At 40.7% G+C, this 24054-nt stretch overlaps 1 protein-coding gene across 2 annotated transcripts in view; it reads left to right on the top strand.

The window, feature by feature from the left end:
* tjp2a (tight junction protein 2a (zona occludens 2)) overlaps nucleotides 1-24054 on the top strand; it is a 38812-nt gene that overhangs the window by 3339 nt on the left and 11419 nt on the right. For both annotated transcript variants that reach the window (XM_079256604.1, XM_079256603.1), the window contains exons 2-13: nucleotides 5051-5104; nucleotides 11840-11964; nucleotides 12040-12142; nucleotides 12228-12951; nucleotides 15009-15112; nucleotides 15193-15346; nucleotides 16415-16526; nucleotides 22428-22558; nucleotides 22626-22710; nucleotides 22806-22956; nucleotides 23125-23233; nucleotides 23768-23987. In XM_079256604.1, the coding sequence (XP_079112730.1) occupies nucleotides 5051-5104; nucleotides 11840-11964; nucleotides 12040-12142; nucleotides 12228-12951; nucleotides 15009-15112; nucleotides 15193-15346; nucleotides 16415-16526; nucleotides 22428-22558; nucleotides 22626-22710; nucleotides 22806-22956; nucleotides 23125-23233; nucleotides 23768-23987 (2072 nt within the window). The remainder of the gene's footprint in view (nucleotides 1-5050; nucleotides 5105-11839; nucleotides 11965-12039; nucleotides 12143-12227; nucleotides 12952-15008; nucleotides 15113-15192; nucleotides 15347-16414; nucleotides 16527-22427; nucleotides 22559-22625; nucleotides 22711-22805; nucleotides 22957-23124; nucleotides 23234-23767; nucleotides 23988-24054) is intronic.

Raw genomic sequence — 24054 nt, 5'->3', positions numbered from 1 at the left:
TTATTATGTAGTTTTTACAAGTTACAACTGAAAAGACGAGAAGCAGGGAGCCAACTTTGTTTATTTCCGGTATACGTCATACGTCACGTTCACCCTCTGTCCAATCAGAACCCTTCCCAACCCGCCGCTTTAAAGAGGAATTAATAAGGATGTGTTTCATGTAAACCTTAATTCAGAATTATTATTTTCATGTAAACTTGTAGGAGAATCAGTTTATTTGGAATGATTTAATTCCCTCTTAAAAAACATCATGTAACCGTAGCCATTATGATGGTTTGTTCCTCTGAAACCTTAACATGATTTAGCAGGAATGAGACTTTCTCATGCGCGACCTGATGTCCCATCATATCGTCACTGATGTTGACTTTGGCTCCAAAGTGTAAGTTTTGCATCAGATGTGTTTTTATTTTGGGGTTGCCAGATCCCAGAACAGTTTTCCAATAATATCTGAAATGAGTCAAGGTCCATAGATGGAGGTGTGTGTATCTGCATCCAAACACATATTTGTTGTTGTTTTTTTTAGCAATAAATTGTGTCACTAATGGTTGCTTTCTGAATGTGGGATATTTTCACTTCAGATTTATGCTTTGTTGTTAATAAACTACTGAATAAGGACGTGAGATTTACGCCATTTCATGGTGGTTTTAGCTTTGTTCTTGAGTTTTTATTCTATATACTGCAGAGGATAAAAAGCCATAATCTTATCAATATTACTGTAATTATTGAACGTATCAGCGTATCAGAGCTGTGAACCTGACTGTCTTTACTTCTGAAAGACTGATGCTTTATGACGCCACTGCATATTTTCTGACTTTTTTCAGTCTGTCTCGAGTTATTTGCCTCTGATTGTTAAAACCAGCCTGCATTTTTTTATTTATGAAAAGAGAAAAACATCACAGAATTCAGTTTTTTCATCTATTCTGTATTTGGGGTGTTTTCAGTGAAACATTGAGAGTAAATACTTTGCAGATCATTGCATTAAGCTTATTACATATTAAAGGGATATAAGGGGTGTAAAAGTTACTCATGGTAACATGAGTCTCATCTGAGTGATAATGGATGATATCTGGGGTCAGTGTACAGATCTTGACGTGCTCCGAGGGGGGGGTGCCCTCTTCAGAAACCAGACATTGTAACCTTGCAGGAGCGGATCCGTCTCTTATGGGGTCATGTGACCTGAGACGCTTTTCTTCACGCCCTCCCACCGCCCCCCTCTGTAAACACAATGGCTCTGCTTTCTGCTACTTTTCCTTCCTCCTTCCAATCAAAGTTTGTTGTGTCTGAATGAGGCAAAGAGGTGAAAATGGTGTCGGTGGATTCCAGAAGGAGAAAGCAGGAAAGTGGTCGCTCCAGAGGAAGGACCCAAATCCACCTAGGTGAAGAATTTCCTGGTCGGACTCTGATGAAAGATCAGTGTGGATGTAAAACCCGCTCTGTTAGCCTCGGTGTTATCAAACCGCTAAGCTAGCTTTTTGCCTGTTGTGTAAACGTAGCAAAATGTGATGAACCTTTTCACGTCTTTCAGCATTTATTTGCAGATTAGGCATATTTAGGTGCGTGTCCTTTTGATTGACAGGTACCCGATATCCCGTTGCAAGGAGGAGGAATGTAGAAAAACCGCGGGTTTTAGCTGGTTAACAGCGTGACTTAGCTTTAGCCCACCTTCCCTCCATTAGCTGGTTAGCCAGCTCTGGGTTAGCTCTTAACTCAGCTTGGAGTTCGTTCGATGTCAATCATCCACCATGATGCTCACAGCCCCCCACTCAGCTCCACCTCTTTGCCCATATTTGTATTTTACGGGTGAGACGACACGGAGTCTACGCCCATCTTTTATACACAGTTTATGTTTAATACCCTGATTTTTTTTTTTTTTCTTTTGTAAACAACTCGAGTTGTTAAGATTCGGAATGAAAAATCTGTCTTTACTTTGTATTTATTCGTTTATTTAAGTTTTCTGCATAATGTTTTAAAACTCAGCATCTGGATTTCTGTTTTTATTCTCTTTTTTCACACTGACTTGTTTTTTTTTTTGTTTTTTTTTCTTTCAGCTTTCTTAGATGTGTAGCATGTTATTCAGGGGAGAGAAATGTTCACACTGATGTGTAGTTTATGGTTGAGTCGGAAAACCACGTGGGCTTTTGCTTTAATTTAATCGGTTTGTAATCTCAGTTTCGATCTTGGTTTTCAATGATCATCGAAATAAAAGGGTGTGATTATTTTTCTCTTTGCAGTTTCCTCTCCTGCTGTCTTCAGCTGCTAATCGAGCATCTCTGGCATTGCAGCGCTGTGCTGTAAACTCCTCCCACAGCCGCTTTCATTCAGACACTGTTGCCAACTTGGCGACTTTCTCGCTAAATCTGGCAACTTTTTTTGTTAAAAGCGACAAATCTAGCAACTTTTACTGGAGTTATTAGAGACGTTTCTGGTGTTTTGGCGACTGACTTGAAGACACATATTGTTCTGCAGTTACTGTAAGGAAAGAGCAGCGGGAGCCTCTCCCGTCCTAAAGCACTCCCAGGCGGCCAGTCTCAGTCGGCTCCGGCTGCAGGTCAATGTAGAATAACTGCAGTAGGTTGTGGAAGTTCACCTAAACATAGTTTATACCATTGTCAGTGACAACTGGCTGCATTATTTTCCTATACATAGTTCAGCAAGTTAAACACTGTAATATCCCTCCGTCAGGTGGCGTTGCCATAGCAACGCGTTAACCAGCTGGTTCAGATCAGCTGTCTTTTAACAGGAGAATGAGAGAAACGCCTGACAGCGGTTGTTTGGTATAAAACGTACATCGAGGCCAACGTAAAATAGTTCCTATATAAACGGTAAAAGCGGATTAAACAACTCTGAGCCGTGCATTAGACGGTTATAATGCACGAGACGGAGTCAGGAACACCATGACGCACAGCGTTGTTTATAAATACTGGATAATTGTGTTAAATTATCAAGATCTCAATTTCAGTCAAAATAATCATGATTATAAATTTTGTCATAATCGAGCAGCCCTACTCTGACTTTTCAGAAATGGAGATTTGCAGCTGAAAAGGTTATTTAAATATCAAATTACTTGATGGACGACAAATGGAGCTGAAACGTTTTTCAGCCTGATCTGAGGACATGGATGTGTTTATAATCTCTTAAATGAAGAAGAAAAAACAAAAAACGCCTCATTTGCTCCCCTGTTCTGTTTGTCAGGGAAACGGCGCTGAATTAAACAATGATGTAAAGGATTAAACGTGTGGAAATATAATCTACATCCGTGACTACCTTTCCAGTCAGTTTCCACCCGAATCCGACGCTCGCATGTTTTATCACGTAAACAAGGCTCGTTTTTCTGCAGCTTCCTGAGGTTTTGCCTTTAAAGAATTGTTTTTCTAAGTCACATCCTGCGAGTATGACCCAGTATTTCAGTCTCTCTCCTCATTAGTGGAAATGTTTGTGCTTTGTTATGTAATGGTCCACACTCAGGAGACTACGACTTATCCAGGAGGCCTGCCTGCGAGTAGCCATCACAGTCATATCGCACAGAACAAGGAGACAGACTGGGCTAAACTGTTTTGGCCTTGTGCAAAGCGTTATTCAAAATGATTTCTTTTATTTTCATGAGTTAATATTTTCTCCTGCCTTGTATTTTTTCTCTTGTGGGGTGTTTTTGTGACACTTAGTTGCAATTGTTTTGGAAATATTCAGTGTTTTCCAGTGTGCACAGCCCTGCTGGCGCTCTGCAGTCTGCTCCTGGCACTGGTCCCAATGTTTCCCCATGTTGTTCAGAAGATAAAAAAAAATGGGTTATGATGGGTGTGCTGCCAGCACCACTCATGCCCTTGTTTCACTAAGCCTGAGCCTGACGTCTCAGCACTTCATTTTCCAATCTAATTATCCCAAAAACCCACATCAGAAGAAACCTTCATTGTTGTACAAACTCAGATCTGAACTCTGATCTTGTTGCTTTCAGGGTTTTAAACGTCCGCGGCGCAGCAGATGGATTTTCAGCGCCAAGCAGACGGAGAAACCCAGAACAAACCGCATGTTTTGTTGTATTTGTAGAACATGTAAACGTTTAATCAGAGCGTGGCTGCGCAGGACTCGGTGCGTCTGCATGTTTACACTTCCTGCAGACGGTGGGATTTGTGCTGAATGTAGGCCAGCAGAATCCCTCTTACGTCAAAGGCAGTTAGGCGGGCAGATGCAGGGAGAGAGCTGCTGGTGGTTGTGCAGCTGTGGCCATGGAGGAGGCTGTGGCGCACATCAGCCTGCCAGAGCACCGCTGGCGGTGAGCAGGGACAGACGGAGATAGGGAGAAAAAACTAAGAGCGCCCCGGCAATGAAGACCGTCCTCAGCCTGCACAGGAAATGGGCCCACGCGGTCAAGACCATCCGCATCCTGCAGGGACTCGTGAGTGAGATTCTGCTACCGTCGCGCAGATTTGATCAGATCTGGGTCTTGGCCGGGCAGCTGGACCCGACTGGCACTGTAATGGACCCTTTTTGTTTGAGCTGTATTTAGTTTTGTTTGAAATGTGGGATGTAGAAATGCTTTGAAGTGTTGGAAAAGAGATTATTTGGTATTAAAATGACTTCATTTTTCAAAGGACGGAGGATGACATCAGGAGTTTTGTGAAGATGAAAGAAACCTTTTTTTTTCTTTTCTTTTGCATTGATTTTCATGCAGGAGGACTTTTCGCTTTAGTCATCTGTGAACAAACTACTTTTAGCAGGTTCTGCTTCGTGCAACTTGTCGGCTTCATGAAACAAAGATGCGCTTTCATCCTGGATTATTTAAAACACTTTTTCTTTTTTCTTTTTTTTTTAAAAGAAGGCTGATGACGTTTCAGTGTTCAAATGAATATTTAATGAGCAAAACAAAAAGTTTATACTGACAGACTTGCCGTTTGCAGCCCACCAGAGACCTGTCATTGTTCCTGTGGTTCCTGGTTGTGTAACAAAAGCATAGGCTAATGAACAGGCTTTGTTGTTACATCACATAATACATTGTTAATCTGTTCTGAGAAATGAGACCACCCATAGTAATCTTTTCCTTTTCTCTCTGCAGAACCCAGTCATGGAGGAGACAGTGTGGGAGCAGTACACGGTGACCCTGCACCGGGTGAGTCCTCCTGCACCTGCACACCCAACCCAAACGTAAAAACATTGAGCTGTTGGCCCCAACGCTCTGCAGAGCTTTTAAACCAATATTTTTGTGTGTTAAGACAGCAGAGGGAAATGGAAAGCCACCAGATTTTAGATGTCCTTTATTTTAATTTAAAAAAATTAAATGAATTATTAGATTTATTATATATTAATTCTTTAGATTATCCATTAAAACCTTTATTTTTTAGAATAAATTTCTCAGTGATAATAATAAATCTTGTGAGGAAAAATACTAAAATAAACCTACCGTGTTTTCTCTTAGTTTATCTTCAGAATACTTAAAATAAGTCATCGTAGTCTCACAACTGCTTTAGTTTTGACCAATTAACTATTTTTACTAAATTATAAACTATTATCTAAACCATTTGTTTAAAAAAATTTTAGTTCTTTTTCTTATTGTTAAAAAAAAAAAGAAAGAAGAAAAATTTTAAAAAAAAATTTGTGCCAACAAAGTGCCAACATTAAAAAGTTAAAAAATATTGAAACATCAAGGCACCAAAGTCACAAGGGCAGATATTTTTTTTTTTTAACAATTTCCAGTCAAAAATCTCAAATAAAATAATGTATAAAAGGAAAAGTTAATAAGTTTTATCCTCATAGAAGTTTAGCATCTAGAAGTTAGACAAGTAAAAAAAAAAAAAAGGCAAAAATAAGTTTTTTTGTAGAGTAAAATGTGACATTTTCTGCAGCTTGTATAAATATTCTGTATTTCTGTACCTGCAGAAGCTCATAAGTGAGATAAATGATCATTTTATTCACTTAAGAGAAACAAACATCTTTGCTCAGACCGAGGAGTCGTTCCATCAACCGTGACATTTATCATCAGCTTTCCATGGTTAAAAACAGCTTCATCGTAACCTGATGAAGACGGTTGGAGCCGCCACGTCTCCACTGACGTGCTTTAACATCCTCTTGACTTTAAACATGTGGAATCTGCACCACATCTCATCGCCAGCCCAAAATCCAAATCCAGGTCTGATGCTGTTAAAGTCACGTGTGCGACTGTGTGAGCAGAAACCAGTTGAGCTGAGGTAATCACCCTGATGAGCTCATTGTCTCTCCTGCAGCTCGCTGAAGCTGGAAAAGCAGATTTAGTGCAAAAAAAAAAAAAAAAAATGTCCTCCTACCGCAGACATGTGACCCCTGCATGTCAACCCGTCCGCAGCCAGCTGTCACTCGGCTCCGTTCGGCCACTTTTTCATCTCTTCTGCCGTTTTCCAGCAGATAATGTGTTGCTTCTGCTGCTGAGAGCACCTGCTGGACTCTCATTGTGCTGTTTGATCGTGATTCTCTGCAGCTTAAAGTCGAACACCGACGAGCAGCAGCATCAACTAGAACTGTGTACAATAGAGCACTTTGATCAGGGAGCTTTATTACTGCAGTCCATTTACCAATAAAGGCTTGAACCAACAGATTAAATCTCCTCTGGTTGCAGAGTATTTGAGCAGTGTGATCATATTCAGACGTCAAGGAGAAACGGTGACGGAGGATATAAATGGAGGCAGAAAGGAACTTTTGGACTTCATGACGTTACCAGCAAAGAAAGCCAGAAAACGATTCACACGTTTAGTTTGCAGCCGACTCGGGGATCTGCAAGCTGCTCACAGGTCATATGTGGACAAATAAGGAGGAGAAATCTGTTGCTTTTATTTTTAGTAAACACAGAAAACTGGATTAATTCTTCTCCTCTATGATCTGATTGGGGGAAAAACAGGTTCAGCTGCATCTCAATCCAAATAACTTTTAAATGACGGATCAGACAGATCATGTGCGATGTTTCTGAAGCGTAATGTAGAGTTTTTAATGTCTTGTGATCCGTCGATGTGAGCAGTTCGCGGCGTCTTCAGGTTTCAAGATGAAGGTCGTCCATTTCTCCTATGTCCTGAGAAAGGAACGTCCTTTGGTCCTCAGGCTGGAAAGGGCTGCAGATGGAAACTAGCGAAGGCTGAATCTGGTGGAAAGCATCTTTTGTTCATGTTTTTAAAAAATAAACTTTATTTTTTTCAAAAAAAGCCAACTTTTCCATTGCATAAACATCCGTAACTGCATCCATCTACTGATGGAGAGCTCATTCCAGCTCTGTTTTACAGGCCACTTACAGTATTTTATATAATTATTTACAACAATATTTTCATTGTAGACCCAGAATTGGTTAAACATTACTGGAGATCTGGTGACCCAGAATGATGCACAGTTCGGGACGCATCTTCCCTAAAGGCTTCAGGTTTTAGCCAGAACATCTGGGGGGGTGGCTTCCAGATTGTTCCCGTGTCTGGGATGGTTCGAGGCGTAACGAAGAAACTGATCGGATTTTTCCAACAAAAATGTCTTCCACTTCTTCGTATTTGTGGATGAATGCTGTGCTCTTCATTCAGAATGCCAAACTTCCTGAGATATTTCAATATTTAGTTGTTTTTTCCGTTTTGTTTTGATAAGTTGTTTCCCCTTCGACTCTAGAGACCCTGGTAGATTTATTTTATTTTTATTTACTTCAACCTAGGCCTCTGTCACTGCTTTACCCTCCTCAGTGTTGTTTTAGGATAACAAAGATTCTTGCTGTTAATAATCATTTCAGGTTGCGATTATTGCTATAGATCAGGGCTGTGACGATATGCTTTTCCCATTTTTTTTTGGATGCCGGTTCGATTTAAATTGCGATTCTCTCAATTTTTCAATATTGCTGATTTTTGTAGATTAAAAACAAAAAAAAAACATATGTACAAAACTTTTCTTTTGCTCGTCGTTTTTCTTGAATTCAGTTAGAAAAGTCAACACAGTAGCCAGACCGTCATTTTGCTGCTTTAACGCCCAAGAAGACAATAAAAAAGATGAATTATCCTTCAACACGCTGCCGGCGCATGAATGCACCAAAATACAGCAACACAGTTCGCTGTTGGTGAACCTGCAGTGCCACATTTAGAAGACACTGATGTGTCTGAAGGGAAACTGTTTGAGCTCTTCTTCAACAAAGAGACCATTGCTCTGTTTGTCCGCGAGACTAATCGATATGCGGACCATGTAAAAGATGCAAAGGTGGACAGAGCAGGACGATCGATTCGTGTTGGTAGAATACACCCCAGATCTTCACCAGTAAAAACTTCCAAAGAAAAACTGTAAATAAAGTTTTGTTTGTGTGTTACTTTTTCTTTCTTTTTTTTTTTTTTTTTACAAGAAATATATGCAAAAGACAATGAAAAAGACATTATGAACATATTTTTTCATTCTTTATTACAACAATAAACAAAGATATGTGCTTTTGAAACAGGTAGGCATGTTTTTTTTCTGTTAGTGAAAAATATTGCAGTTTTATAAGGAAAAAATTATTTTTTCATGTAGTGTGATGAAGGTTAAAACAATAAAAATGACAAAAAATTTAGAATGGTTTTTTTTTTACTTGAAAAAAAAAAAATCAACTTTAAAATTGTGACGCAAAAAATCCCAATATTCTATTTTTAAATTTGATTTTCCCACCCCTACTATAGATCCAGCAAATCCAGACCACTTGCAAATCCACTTACTGTTAGAAGCCGTAATTTCCTCCAGCAGCAGATGATTCTGCAACAAAAACAGTCCTGTTACATCAGTGAGTGGCCAGTAAAGGTGTACCAGTGAAATGGTTGGTCTAAACCAGGTCTTTTATCCATACAAACCATATTTAGGTGAAAATTGTGAAATTAATATCATGTGAAAATGATGTGTGAGAGAAGTGATAAAATGAAACGCGCTGCACTTTGAAATCCGGCCTTTCTTGGTTCACTTCTGGGTCATTTTAAAGCTGCTTTTACCTCACACTGGAGATTTTCATCATTTTACTTTAATAAAAAAGTAATTTTTTTAAGTTGTCTGACTCATGACGGCTTTGTTCTCGGGTTGCAATTAAACCTTCAGGTCACTTTAAATGGACTTTATGGCAGCATCCAGGTTTTCCAACGTTTTAATAACATTAAATGGTTATTTTATTACTGTATTAGCAGAAAAAGGATCGCTCATCTTCTGGTATTTGCCTGTCTGCTCCGACTTTCACCCCCCCTCTGCCTCCACAGCCATCTGCTAGAGACAGAGGGAAGTGGTGAATTGTGTTTTTTTTTTTGTTTTTTTTTTTTTAATACGGCTGGAGGGGAGAGGATAAAGAGACAGGGTCATCAAATCTCTAACTTAATCTCATCTGGGCAAAGTGGAGCAGAAGCAGGTAGAATAATTTATTTCTAAAGAAGCGAGAAGCCGTCAGAATGAGGATTATTTGTAAAAAAAAGGAAAAGTGAAGTGCAGATGAATGCTAATGAAGAATCACTGCTGACATGATGAAGACCTGCGTTCAACTCTGGAATATGACCAGAATACTTAAATCAGCATCTGAATATTATCACCCAAAATAAAATCCGTCCTGCAAAGTCATCTCTGCAGAACTGCAGGCTGACATGAGGAGAAACATGGAGGCGAACTGAGAGTGGAGTGGCATGGACGGTGAGAACGGTTGGAAACCGATGAATGAAAAAGCCATAAAACGCCTTTGTCAGTGTGAAACAAACCGAATCAGAGTGTGTGTTTACCCTTTCATGCATAGTAGCCCTGTAGTGGACACCTATTTACATGCTTTTTTCTTGCATATTCATGAATGAGGATGGTATTTTTGTAAATACACCACTCCAGTGGATGTTAGTGAGTCATCCAATAAGTTTCCACTCATTGGAGAGTAAAAAAATATGATATAATTGAACGTAATGTAATTACGCAATGATAAATAAAAAAAATATATACAGCTATATTTTATAGAAGATGTACACAATATAATTATGATTATATATTATCTTATAGATATTATAGAATACAATAAAATAAATCGTAAATCATGATAAATTCTAAATATCACAAATAAACAAAGGTATTATTCCGTAGAGGTAAAATACTGTATTTAAAAAAAAAAAAAAAAAAAATGTTGCATTGTTTCTTTTATTAATTCACGCATGAAAAAGTTTAATACTGTGGGAGCTAATTGAGACGTGCATTTTGTAACAACTAACACGGGTACAAATAAAATCTGCATGCATGGATTAATTCGGCAAGTCTGAAACTATAAGTCAGATGGACGAGTAAAAACCATTGTCCCACATTTGACATGCCTTCTGAAGAACCAATCAGGTTGCTGTAATCCATAACCAGTCACGGCGAGCTCAGATTATCTGTCCTCAACCAAACTTTGCAATAGAAAGGTTCTGCTGGCTACAACCATCTGACCGAGGCCAACGTGGAGCTAAACGATTTATCGTCACTTAATCAAGATTTTGATTCAAAATGTTGTAATTAGCAAATCACAAAGGAGCGACGCATGGCATCGGATCCAGGCTTTAAACCTGCAGCATCCAGCGCTTCACAAATCCTCTCGCTGGTTCCATTTGTTTTCCTGTTTTAGTTGGTACTCTTCCTTGTTTAGTTCCCTTGTGTCTTGTTTCTTGTTTAGCCTTTGTTCCTGTTCATTAGCTGCACCTGGACTCATTGGTCGATTCTTTACACCTGTGTCTTGTTTGGTTTCCCAGTATTTATACCCCTTGGTTTCTGTTCCCATTGCTGGTCCTTTGTGTTTGTTTACTGTTGTGTTAAGTTTTCTGTATTAAAACGTCTTCATCCTGCCTCCGTACCCTGCCTTTGGGTCCACCCCTCCACCACAGCTGTGACACTGAACTGTAGAGGACTGGAGTAAAACTGTCTACTCTTGAGTCCAATTTTCAGTTTTGTCCAACAACCAGTTGTCTCATGGTTAGGCGGAGACATGGACTGGTCTACAAACCAGACACCAGCTAGGATGGTGTCTGGTTTGATGGGTGAGATGGGTGGTGTTTGTTTTTGGCATTATAAAGTTCACCCATTATCCTAACCCAGCAGGCTTTGAGCGAAAGGCAGGGTACACCCTGGACAGCTCACCAGTCCATCGCAGGGCGCCAAAAACAAAGTTATCCTGGATAAATATTGGCTTACTTCTGCTAAGTCTGTATTTTCCAACCCAGACGAGCAGAAAAATGTTTTCCTTTTGAAAAAAGGAAGCTGGATGGTCGCAAACCATCAAGTAAAGCTGAGCCATTTGATTCTTCTGCAGAAAGAGCGATAGAAAGTTTCCCAACAGTGACGTGAAGCTGTTGGAGAGCCGTGATTACAAATGCAATAATCGATTCTGAATACTATTCACTCAAAATATTATCAGTTTTTTTTTTTTTTTTTTTAATCAAGTTCTGCAAGCACCAGATCATTCCCTTATTTTCAAATACAGTTGTTTTCCTTTTGGCTTTTGCCACCAGTGGGGTTGCCACAACAAATCATCGGCACAGTTGTACTTGGGCACATGTTTCTTGCCAGATGCAATGCTCTACTAGTGACCGGCTTTTGTTGCCTTTGGAGGGACAGCAAAGGGGAGCAGCATTTGATCCGCAGACCTCCTGGTCACAGGACGGCCAGCTCTACCACCTGAGCCACTGCTACCCCTTTATTTTGACATCCAGTCATTTCCTTTCAAGTTCTTCTGTAAAGAACAACAGTTTTATCTGGAAACTTGTTCAGTTGACCGTACCTGCACCTGTTAACGATGAAACCTGATGAAGTGATCGGTTTCCAGTGGTCTCTTATGTTTTTACGGCGCTCTATATGTGCCGAACTGCTTCACTCCAACTAGATTCCTTATGTTTTCCCTCCTTTTTCACAGGATCCAAAAATGGGTTTTGGCATCGCCGTGTCTGGAGGTCGAGACAACCCGAATGAAGAGACTGGTGAGACGTCCATTGTGGTGTCGGACGTCCTGCAAGGAGGGCCTGGTGATGGATTGCTGTTGTGAGTTTTCACCCAAAGCACAATAAACCAGGTTTCTGCTGTTAGTTTAGCTCATGTCAGTGTGTTTGTGTCCAGTGAGAAGGACAGAGTTGTGCAGGTGAACGCCATACCCATGGAGGGGGCCACCCACGCCGTCGCGGTCCAGACCCTCAGGAAGTGTGGCAAAGTGGCAAAAATTGTAAGTGCAACATTTGTTTTTATTTATAAAGTATAAAAGATTCATCTTGCATTGATTTCTTCTGAATCTTTGTGAACAAACTCAGACCGTCAAGAGGCCCAGGAAGGTTCCTGTCAACCTGCTGAACCGACCTTCTTCCCCCGACGACAGAGTCTTCAACAATGACTACAATGACGATTATTACGATCAGGACCACCGCAGCGTGTATAGCGCCCGCAGCGGTGGGCGTGACCACAGCCTGGAGAAAGAGCGAGGCGGGGGAGGCTACGGGGATTCTGGCTACCAAACCCGCGAGCGCGACTATGCCCGGCAGGAGCGAGGCAGGAGCTCAGAGAGAAACCTCAGCCCGGACCGGCAGTACAGAAGAGACGGCAGTAGAGGTCGCGTTCTGGACAAGGAGCGCAGCCCCGATCGCCGCTACAGGAGCGACCAGATGCTGGACCGCTACAGCCCGGACAGAAGGTACCGTAGTGAGCAAACTCTGGACCGGGAGTACAGTCCAGACCGCCGCTATCGCAGCGAGAGAGCTCTGGACCGCAATCACAGCCCTGACCTGCGCTACGGTCGAGACGGCCACAGCCCGGGACGAGCACATGGGCGCGACCACAGCTTCGAACGGGGACGTGACCGCGCAACAGGCGACCCGAGGAGGTACAACGATCCAATGAAAAGAAGCGGGAGCAGGGACCGCCTGGACCGCTCGCCATCTCCTGCTGCCGCACCCATCCCTCTGCCCCGCCCCGGACGGGACCTGGAGCCTCTGGAGAAACCTCTGAATGTGCTTCTGCTGAAGAATCATCCCAACGAAGGTGAGACGCAAACCGAGCATCTAAGGCACAGGTGTCGAACTCCAGTCCTCGAGGGCCGGTATTCTGAAGGTTTTTGCTGTCTCCATTCTCCAACACACCTGCCCAAAACTTAAAAACAGGTTGACAAGAAGCTGCTGGATGCATTTGATTTGAATCAGCTGTGTTGGTGGAGGGAAACAACAAAAACCTGCCGGATACCGGCCCTCGAAGGACTGGAGTTTGACCCCCCTGATCTAAGGTCATCAGTCATCATGTGATCAATAACTGATTCGCTTTGGGATCGACTTCATCAGATGTAAATAATGTCACCGCTATTTTTAGTTTTATTTCACCTACCAGTAGTTGTCATAGTTTCAAAAGTGCTAAAAACCAAATAAATAAATACAAAAAAATTAATTTACTTCCATTTATGGAAGAAGTGGAAAGTCACTTCTTGTATGTGGTGTCGTATTTCATCAATGGCGTTAAGGGTCCTCTGCCTCATCTGGTGTTCGTACTGCGTCCGTTGTTCAGTGTATTTCTGCAGGATACTTGCATCAGACAAAATAAAAAACCTAAAACAGCGATAGTTTCATCTCCATGTTTAGCTTGCAAGTGGAGGAAGTTTTTTTCTTCTTCATCCAGGTCTTGTCCTCTCTTTGCTAAATACTCGAGCAGCGCCACCTCTGGCGAGAATGAAGATATATTATTCTAATGGTTTGGCTCGTTTGACTAAAGGTGGGTTTAATACAGTATTAAAGTGACCTCGGCCTGCATGGATACACCCCCCCTACAACTGAGCCGAGTCCCAACCGGACTGAGTCAAGTGGAATATTCTGATGTGAATGCACCCTAAGAGATACCACAAGGTCTTGTCTGGTGGTGGTCCCGTTACCATAGTTAGGCCTCTGTTTATTTTTTTAAAAAAAAGAAGAAAAAAAAGAAAGAAATACATCTAAAGAAAGAGGAAGCCAATGGAGAACCTTGAATACATAAGATCATTTAAGGGTTATAAAATGATGAAGGGTGTTACAAAGATTAAATGTTTTGTAAATGATTTAAATGGATTTTAAAATCATTGAATGGAAATAATCTTAACAACAATGACAAGTTTTTTTTTTTGTTGTTTTTTTTGTTTTTTTTAAGTTCCCTTCATTTTCAGGGTTTTTGCTTTTTTTTTTTTTTTATATATCATATCGGCCAATCCACAAAAATTAACTACCCAAGTAAGGAAACCAACAAATTGCATCAAATCTTCTCTGATTCAATCCCCCATCCTGAGAAACGTCTTGGCAGTGATGTAAAACTCCCATTTTAATAGGAAAGAAAGCGTCCAGCAGAACCAGAAACAGGAAGGATCACCATCTGACTTGACCAGTTGGGAGAGGAGAGTACAGGAAAGAGTTGTCAGCTAGTGATGGCACAAATTTTAAAAACATCAGTGTCAGGAATTTTTTTTTTTTTTCCTTTCTTCAGTTACAGAAAACTGGGATTGAAACAATAACAACTGAATTCAGGCCATCAAGCATCAAAGCAACACTAAATACATTTCCAACCTTAAACATCTGTGACTCGACTCTTTCTCAAGTTACAATGTTTCATTTTGCACATTCCTGGAGTCCCGAGGCTGAAAAACTACACTTATCACTTAAAGAAAACAGAGAGAGAGAAGAGACAGAATAACTGATGAAACGAGTCAACATTGGACTGACTTTTACTGTCTGGAGAGCACTCAGAGAAGAGACAGCATGCAGAACTGGTTCTGAATCAGCCGTCTTCAGGAGGCGCAAAACTCTGGCACTTTAACATGTCATTCTGTCCAGCTGTAAATGATGATTTCAGAAAATCTAGAAAAACCTTTAAAGATATTAGATACACTTATAATAATATTATAATACTTATGATACTACACTATTATAATACTTACAATAATACACTAAACTAAATCCACTGTAGATTTTGGATAAAACTAAGTCAGATGAGTAAATTATGACAAAATTTTGACCAAAAATTAATTTTTTTCTGTCAGAATGAATCTTTGATACAAAGCAAAATTAACAAAAATTTTGTTTTTATAGAATATGGTCTTCGTCTGGGCAGCCAGCTCTTCATCAAGGAGATGACCAGCACCGGCCTCGCTGGTAGAGGCGGCAACCTGCAGGAGGGTGACATCATACTGAAGGTAGCTCAGCACTTAATTATTTTCCTTATTTCATTGCAGCCAATTCCAAGATCCTAATCATGTGACCCTGTTGTTCTCAGATCAACGGCACGGTGACGGAAAACCTGTCTCTGAGCGACGCGGGGAAGCTGATCGAGAAGTCCCGCGGGAGGCTGCAGCTGGTAGTGCAGAGAGACAGGCGACAGGTGCTGATCCGAGTCCCGCCGATGGTGGACAGCGACTCGGAGCTCGATGGTGAGAGACATTCGAAACTGAAAAGCAGCAGGACCTATCCAGTGTGAAAGCACACCTGGCGAGTGGCTGTCATCATCATCATCATCTTCATCATCATATAGAAAACCCCACTGCATGTGAACTTCATATGAAATCATCTGATTTAAAAAAAAAAAAAAAAAATCTTTGTTGAAATTAAATTTTGCTGTATCTGTCAATCTAAGCTCATTAAATAAAGGTTTTACTCACATCACTTTTTAGTTGTATTTAAATATTATTTCATGTGGAGAGCAGTACTAACACCAGAGATTCACCAACGATCATCATAATTCCTCCACCCTCATGGTTTCCTCACTCCTTTATACCTGGTTTTAATGTCACATGACCACATGGCATGCTCTGATTGGTCACAACCAATCTAGATAAGTGGTGTGAGTGGATTGTTCGTTGCAGGGAGGGAGGGGAGGGGGGGGGGGGGGGGAATAGCCCAAAGACTTATGACCCACTTCGTTTGGTTTGGTGTGTGTGTGTGTTTTCATGTGTGAAAGTGTTCACTGGCCTCTAGCAGGGTGATCTAATCCCCAATCATAATCCTGCTGTTGGATATGACAGAATTTCATTATGTTCAGGTTCTTGCTGCAGCAGCCATCTGCTTTCTGCTGGTTGGAGGCTTCAGCATCCCTCTTTGTAAAGATCATGGAGCATGTCAGAGAATTTAAGCATTAAATGACTCGTCATCTGTGTATGCATTTTGTTTTGCATTGATATGTGACTGAGATATTCCACCTGGATGCTAAATTGTTAAAAAACCTCATTGAGTTTCAGTTCTCCTTGTCACGTTTAAGATCCTCGGATCTGGTAATGAATACAGCTCCCCCGGAGTACTTTAATTGTAAGTAGCGATCTGGCCTTATTTTCTCTGGAACCACCTTGTTTTATCTGCTTTTGGGCCGTCAATGTGGAGTAAATTATCATGTATATTACTAAACACGAGCATCAAGGTGAAAGTCGAGTGTTTTTACTGGGTTCCTTTCTTTCATTCGGCCTCAGAAAGGTCACACTTTTCATCTGGTTTGTCGTGTTTTGCAGATATCTCTGAGATCGAGTCGTACCGCTCTTACTCTCCACAGGACGACAGACGGGGACACCACTCTGACCTCTCCTCCCACTCCTCAACGGAGAGGCTGAGAGACAAACCCAGGTATTTAGTTTATCTGCCTCCCTGAAATTTTATCTTGGCATCTATGAGAGCTGAGTGTGTGATCTTGGTCTAAATGGAAAGCGGGGTGACGTTACTGCAGAAGTACCAGAATCAGGATAAGTGTTACTGAGTCTGTAAATTCACCTGAAACGCAACAGATATTTGTTGTGTGGTGAAAGAAAACCTCTCAAGTGTCACTGAAACCAGATGACAGCAGCCCGGTTCATGTAGGAATGAGTAAAGTGACGTCTGAAGAGCAGCTGAGCAGTTTTCCAGGTGTTTTAATAGATGCTAATCTCTTAATGTCTCAGGAAGCATCGGCCGATGCTGAAGTTGAACACCTGTCAGTGTTCAGCATCAATAAATTCCATGGATAGACCCAGAAATCCCTTTAGAAACACTGAGGATCCAGGTAGAAGGGAAGGCTTTTATAATATGAAAGGAAGAGTAAATGTTTCACGATCAAACATCCTTCATCGCCATGGAAACTAGCAGCACCTTCATGATTCATTACAAACAAAAGCAGAGTCGTAGGAGAATAAGAGTCCTTTTTTAGAGCTTGAATTAAAGTTTTGACCACAAAAAGGACAAAGCAAGACATTCGGGGTGGAAAAATCAAATCAAAAAATCGAAAATTGGGATTTTTTTTGCTTCACAATTTTAAAATAGTTAAAAAAATTGATTTTCTTTTCAAACAAATAAAAATAATCCATTATAAAATTTGTCATTTTTATTGTTTTTATTGATCTTTTTACTTGTCTTCTTGGGCATTATAGTAGCAGAATGGTGATCTGGCTTCTGTGATGTTTTTTTTTCTAATTAAAATCAAGAAAAATGACGAGCAAAAACACAAGTTTTATACATTTATTTTGTTTTTAATCTCCAAAAATCAGCAATATCGAAAAATTGTGAGAATCGAAATTTAAATTGAATCGGCACCCAAAAAAAACGTAATCGAATCGGGACAAAAGCATATCGTCACACCCCTACAAGACTTGATTTCTGTTTCGGGCTGCTAGCTCCCAGAGTGTTGATCCATCAGCGACGTCTTTGCAACCAGCAGAGTCTCTGCTTTCACATGAGTGTGCGTGTGTGTGTGCGCGCGTGCTTTAGGATTAGAAGCTCCGAAGTGGACGGTGTTTTTCATACATTCCCATTTAGTAACTTTGGTTTAAATCACATTTATTTTGTGGCATTTAGCCGGGTTAGGATTGCTGCTTCCTGGTGTTTGCAAACATCATCTGTACTGCACGTATCTCATGCACGTATCTCATGCACAGCAAGACAAGACAAGGTTGTTAAAATTTTCGTCCCTATTAAACTGAAAAAAGATGCTTTTCCAGACCTTTAGCGTAGCTACGTCAACTTGTCCTCTGATAAATGTTCCACTCTTTAGCCTTCAGAAACTCCCAACTTGCAAAACATGTTTTATGTATAAGCATCTGTGTATCATGGAAATGATCCTGCAGAAAGCAAAACTCTTCTCCTCTGTGGACGCTTGAGGTATTTAATATTGCAGCGCTAACCCGCTGCTTTGTTATTTTTCCTCCACTCCTGCTTTTCCTGCCGTCTCTGATGGATTGGTTCGGTTTTGCAGCCTCAGGACGACCAGTTTCAGCTGCTTAAGCTGCATTTGTGTGTTTACAGCTCCTACATCTAATGATGAAATGAGAAAGGGAAACCCTGTCGCAGCTCTTGAGCTGGTATCTTAGATTATTAAACATTACGACGTTACTTTTATCTCTTTATACAGTTTACATCTTAGAATGAAGTTTGTGTCTTTAAGCCTGTTTTTATGGTAAAAAAGAAAGTTGCAAGTTTTAGTAAACATTTTAACAGGATACAACGTAAAAACAACAACCTGGTTTTAATGAAAAATAAATATAATTAAAGACGCAAGCGGCATCCATCGGGTCCTCGCCTCATGCCGAACCCTCCACCTGAACTCGCCACAAAGCTTCCGGGTGGATGTGAAATAAAAGGCACGAATCCAAAACTAGTTTGTTAAAAAACAATGCACATACAGTGCTAAATGAGCATAAACACCAAGATGGCGGACACCCCGTTGCCATGATAAGAGGTGGTCAATGCACTTTTTAACTCGGCTTGGGTTGTTACACATGTGTACCGAATTTCGTAGCCCTAGGTCAAAGTAGATGATCAGGCCCCCCCCCCCCCCCCCCCCCCCCCCGACAATACATATGACAATGCGTTAAGGACCTACCAAACATGAATTATTTTAATTTTGGTTCCGATCGGATGTATTTCTGCGAAGATATGAGTGAACCGTGTTTCATGACACTTTTTTCCATGGGTTGCCACGGTAACGCGCTTTTTCCTATCAGAAAGATTTGAATAACTTTTTGTCCCCATCTTGTCACGAAGCTCCATGGCGAATGTGAAGCCAATAGCATGAATCCCCTCAGACTAGTTCATTCAAATGCGATGCGCCCAAATTGACAAAAACGGGCAAAAAAATGGCTGCAAACGCCAAGATGGCGGACAGCCTGTTGCCATGAAAACAGGTGTTTCATTTACTTTTTTAGTCGTCTTCACCTGGTAGACATGTGTACTGAATTTCGTTGTCCTACATCAAACTAAACTTTTTTGACCCCATTCTAGGGGCCATTTTTGGTGTTTCTAGGGGGCGCCGTCGAGGCATTTTTTAATTGGCGTGCATGCGGACCCTAGAATATTGCTATTTTCGCCGGGCTTGAGGTGTGTGCCAAGTTTCGCAACTTTTCACGGGGGCTAAGGGGGTCAAAAATGGCCGAGTTGTGCTGAGAACGAGGAGAATGATAAACATTTGGAAAACAATAGGGCCTTGCCATACTTCGTATGGCTCGGACCCTAATTAATAACTTTGTGTTTAGCGATGCATCGATCCACTTTTTGGGAGTTCCGATACCGATATCTGAAATTTGAATATCTGCCGATACCGATATTTGCCAATACCAAATCTGTTTTATGTGAACATTATTGTGACTATGGTTATTATTGCTGTTATAACTGTGTAAGATTTCATTAGGTTGTAATAAATGACCCATCCTTCCTTAAGTTACCTCATCAATACAAATATAATAACATTACAGATCGAACAATTTCAACAAGTTTTATTTTGATTTTAAAACATTTTACCTAAATACAACTATAAATGTGTGGTTTGGAAACAAAGATCTGGCTTTTAGTGTAACAAAAAATGTCACATTTAGCATTTAAGGCATTTATTTCTTTTAAAACATGTCTGAAGCATTTCATCAAACACATCTGCACTGGCTCGACTAGTGTGGTTTCGGTTGTGGTATCAGTACACTTTTATTAATACCAAGTACGAGTATGCAGGCTTGGTATTGAGCCGATACTGATATCCCTATTTGTGTTACATATTTACCCTGTTGTCAATAATTTATCAGATCTGAATCAAGATGCAGAAGCAGTGATTAGACATGGTAGGTAGTGGCCAGGTGCTGTTAATCTATACACACAAATCATTGATCATCATTCGTCTGTGATCACTGCAGGATCAGTTTTCTCAGTTTTCTGCTCTGCAGAATTCAGGTGCGAGAAGCCAAGAATTAAAGACATCAGCACTGATCTGAGAGAAACGATTGGTTCCCACCAGTCTGGGAAGGATTATAAGCTCATTTTCAGACTTTGGAGTCCATCATTATAAAAAGTCAAAGGTGATTTTTGAAAACATTGAAAACACCTTCCAGTCTCCCCAGGAGTGGACGTTCACTCCCAGTTCAGACTGCAGGACACTCAGAAACTGCAACAAACCTAACGGCTACATCTCAGACTCTCCAGGCCTCGTTCAGCTTGTTGGATATTAAAGTTCATGACTGAACATGTTTAGCTTGTTTAGAGAGGATGCAGAAAAAATATCTTCTCTCAAAAAGCTAAAAACAAAACATGGCAGCAAAGTTTAGGTCTGCAAAGCTGCATCTGAACCTGTGGAGGAATGTGTTTTAGACAGGAGAGACTGAAGCAGACATGTTAGGTCCTAAGGCGACCTCGTCAAAGCATATCAGCACAAACGCCTCGTACCAGCACGGTGGTGGAGGGATGGTGATGTGGAGTTCAGCAGCTACAGGACCATGAACTCTTCTGGATGATAAAAGTTAGTGAAGCGATGGCGGATAAAGCTTGGCTGAAACTGTTGTGAAACATGAAAATGAAAATCAGATCTACAGCAGAAAGATAAAAGAATGAAGATGTTGACGTGATCCAGTTAGAGTCCAGACCTGGACCTGATCGGCCCGCTGTGGTGGGACGTTCAGAGGGCTGTGAAAAATTCACTGAACTGAAGCAACATTATGGACAAAAGTTCCTGCTTCTCATGACTTACTGAATGTTTCGCTGCTCAGTTATTTTCTCTCAGATGTTAATTCATAAAAAGGTAGTTTTTACTTGCAGCTTCTGCATAGTTGGCGGAATTTAATAAGGACATGATGTGATGTTTCATGTCCATCTGAGGTTTTATTTAAACTGTTAAAGACCTGCATTACAAAGCTGGATTTTCTCCTATCGAGGTAACTTCAGGGTTAACGCTGGGTTTTCCTTCCTACGATGCTGGTTCGCTTCTCACTGGCGTACATCACCACGGTAACCTGAACCGGGGCGATGCGGAACGATTGAGCTGCTCCAGAGCAGATTGTGTTCAGAATAAGAGATCAATGAGTATAAAAGCACAACCTCCTGACCAATCAGTTCTCTTGAAAAGTGCCCCGCCCCTTCTTACGCGGTTGGTGGAGATCTGGAGAGGGGAGAGAGAGTTTTTAGGGAATAGACGCATCCTTTTGATGAAGAAACAGTGTTGTCAGTGAGCTTTGAAGTATGTTTTTCTTCTTCTTCTGGACTTGTTACCAGTCCCTTCAGCTCCACAAGGAATGCATCTGAATTATCAAGCTTAATTACAAATTTCACACATAGCAGAACTGCAGAACCATGAATTTATGGAACGCACAAGCAGCCACTTGTGCCGTCATGGCAACATAAAATGTGCAGAGAAGGTGGTTCTGAACCTAAAACCTGATATAAAGAAGAAACTGAGGAAGCTCCACCCGAAACGTCCGGGCTGTAAATTGTTATTATAAATTATGATATAACCTGCTGAATTGACACGTTAACAGTGACGTATGTTCTGCCTGCATTCTGTCCTGGCTGTTGCTACGGCGATAGGGTTGCGTTTGGCCTGGATGATGTGTTTGAATTCTTCGTATTTCTGAATGTCTGCTCCTCCACGGTGACGTTGCAGCTCTGCAGGGTTTCTCCATGATTGCGATTGGTCAGAGGCTGCAAACTCCACCCCTTTTATGAGCGCGCACTCTGATATTGATGGAAAAACGCAGGTTTATTACCGGGTTGATAACCAGCCTAGCTTATCCAGACCCTGGATGTCTGGGGAAGTCTACCAGGTAACAGAGAGACTTCATAGTACAGGCTTCTGGTGAGTCAGATAAATTAGTTTATTTATTTTGATAATGTCCTCGTGCATAAAACCTTCGAATTGAAAGATCTCATTTAATTTCATTTTACATATTTATTTTAAAGTTTTTGAGTAGAGTTTAACTATTTTATTTAGAAAACAAACCATCCTTTAGATGTTGTTTAGCAGAAATCTCAACAGAATAACACAAAAGAAACAAGTTCCACCTGGTTTATGTTTATTTTGTTACAAACAGCAGGAAAATAAAGCTGAATTATTCTGATTTACCTCGTGAATATTGAAAAAAGGCATAATGATACTAGTGAATTATTCCTCCTGGTCTGAGGTTTAATGACGGATCTGCTCGCCTTTGGTCCTTTTAAAGATCACCTCTGTTTGCTGTTGTGTCTAAAAACCAGTTAACGACGTTTCTTGTTGAAGATTCATTCATAAATTTGACTTTGTGTCATCAGAGAGGAGCCTCCTAACAGGCTGGCGAAAATGGGTGCCATGCCAACGCCGTTCAGAGGATCAGACCGACTGGCTGAGGACTCGTCGCCTGTGCAGGCGGAGCGGGAAGAGCATCGACCCGAGACGCCACCTGGTAAACATTGTTCTGCTCCTGAAGTTCCCCAGTTAAACCAGTAGTTAACTTCCTGTTGTTTGTGTAGCTGCAGTTGTCGCCATGGCTACCAAGGTTCACGCACCTCCTAAGGTCCCACTGAAGCCCAGCAAAGAGGACCAGGAAGTATACGGGTGGGTTGTTTACAAGATAAAGAAGGTTTTTTCAGAGAGACTGGTAGTTTGGAGCATTTTTCTGACTTAGTTTGTTGTGTTTTTTACTTGTCCAGACCGAACACGATGATGGTGCGCTTCAAGAAAGGAGACAGCGTAGGTCTGAGGCTGGCTGGAGGAAATGATGTCGGCATCTTCATCGCTGGTGTTCAGGAGGACAGTGCAGCCGAGCAGGAGGGTCTCCGCACAGGAGATCAGATCATGAAGGTGCAAACTGACATCCAGACACTGGAAATGTTTAAGATGATGGTCAGAAATATAAAGGATGAAAGATGTGAGACGATAAAGAGACGATCAGGACGTGGTTTATTCACACTGAAGGTTTTTAAGGATTCTTATGATCTTTTACTTTATTCTGTTTGTTGTGTGATTCAGGTGAACAACGTGGACTTCAGAGGCATGGTGCGTGAAGATGCCGTCCTCTTCCTGCTGGAGATCCCAAAAGGAGACGATGTTACTATTCTGGCTCAGAGTAAACCTGAAGGTGAAAAACTGGAGAGTCACGAGATTATTCATCAGTTTATTCTCAGAAAACCTAAAAACTTTCACTGACTGAGTAGCAGATGTGTAGGGAGATAACCCATGCTGCTTTTCTTCATTTTTATTTTACAAACAATTAATGAGATCTTTTCTCAAATATTAATTTCTTCTGTTTTTATACATTATATTTTTTTTATTCATCATTTTTAACATTATTTTCATTACTACCTCTAGCTGAGCACATCAAACTTTTGTTGGAGATAAAACACAATTATTTTTATGTTATGTATTTTGTCAATTCAAAAAAATTGAAAAATTGTTTTATTTGAAAAAAAAAACATGAACAAAACAACATATTTCTGAAATTTAGTCACAAATTCTGAAAAAATATTTTTTTTTACTCTTCAACAAAATAATAATTCTAATGATTATTATAATGTGATAAATATAAAATAATAATGATATAATAATAATATTATTATTATCATTATTATTAATAATTATTTTTATTCTAGAATGATTTTTGTTTTTTCTTCAGTGTACAAAGACATTTTGGCGTCTGGCCGAGGCGACTCGTTCTTCATCAGGACCCACTTCGAGTACGAGAAGGAGGCTCCTCAGAGTCTTCCTTTCTCCAGAGGACAGATCTTCAAAGTGACCGACACACTTTATGACGGCAAGCTGGGCCACTGGCTGGCCATCCGGACGGACAAAGACAACCAGCTGCTGGAGAAAGGAATCATCCCCAACAAGAGCAGGTGTGTTGAATGCTTGTTGGAAAGTTTTATTTAAAGTTTGTACAAAAAACTCCAGTTGTGCTGTTAT

The sequence above is a fragment of the Telmatherina bonti genome (assembly GCF_933228915.1).
Source record: "Telmatherina bonti genome assembly, chromosome: 17".
Taxonomy (NCBI): Eukaryota; Metazoa; Chordata; class Actinopteri; order Atheriniformes; family Telmatherinidae; genus Telmatherina; species Telmatherina bonti.
This window is presented reverse-complemented; position numbering and strand designations above follow the sequence as displayed.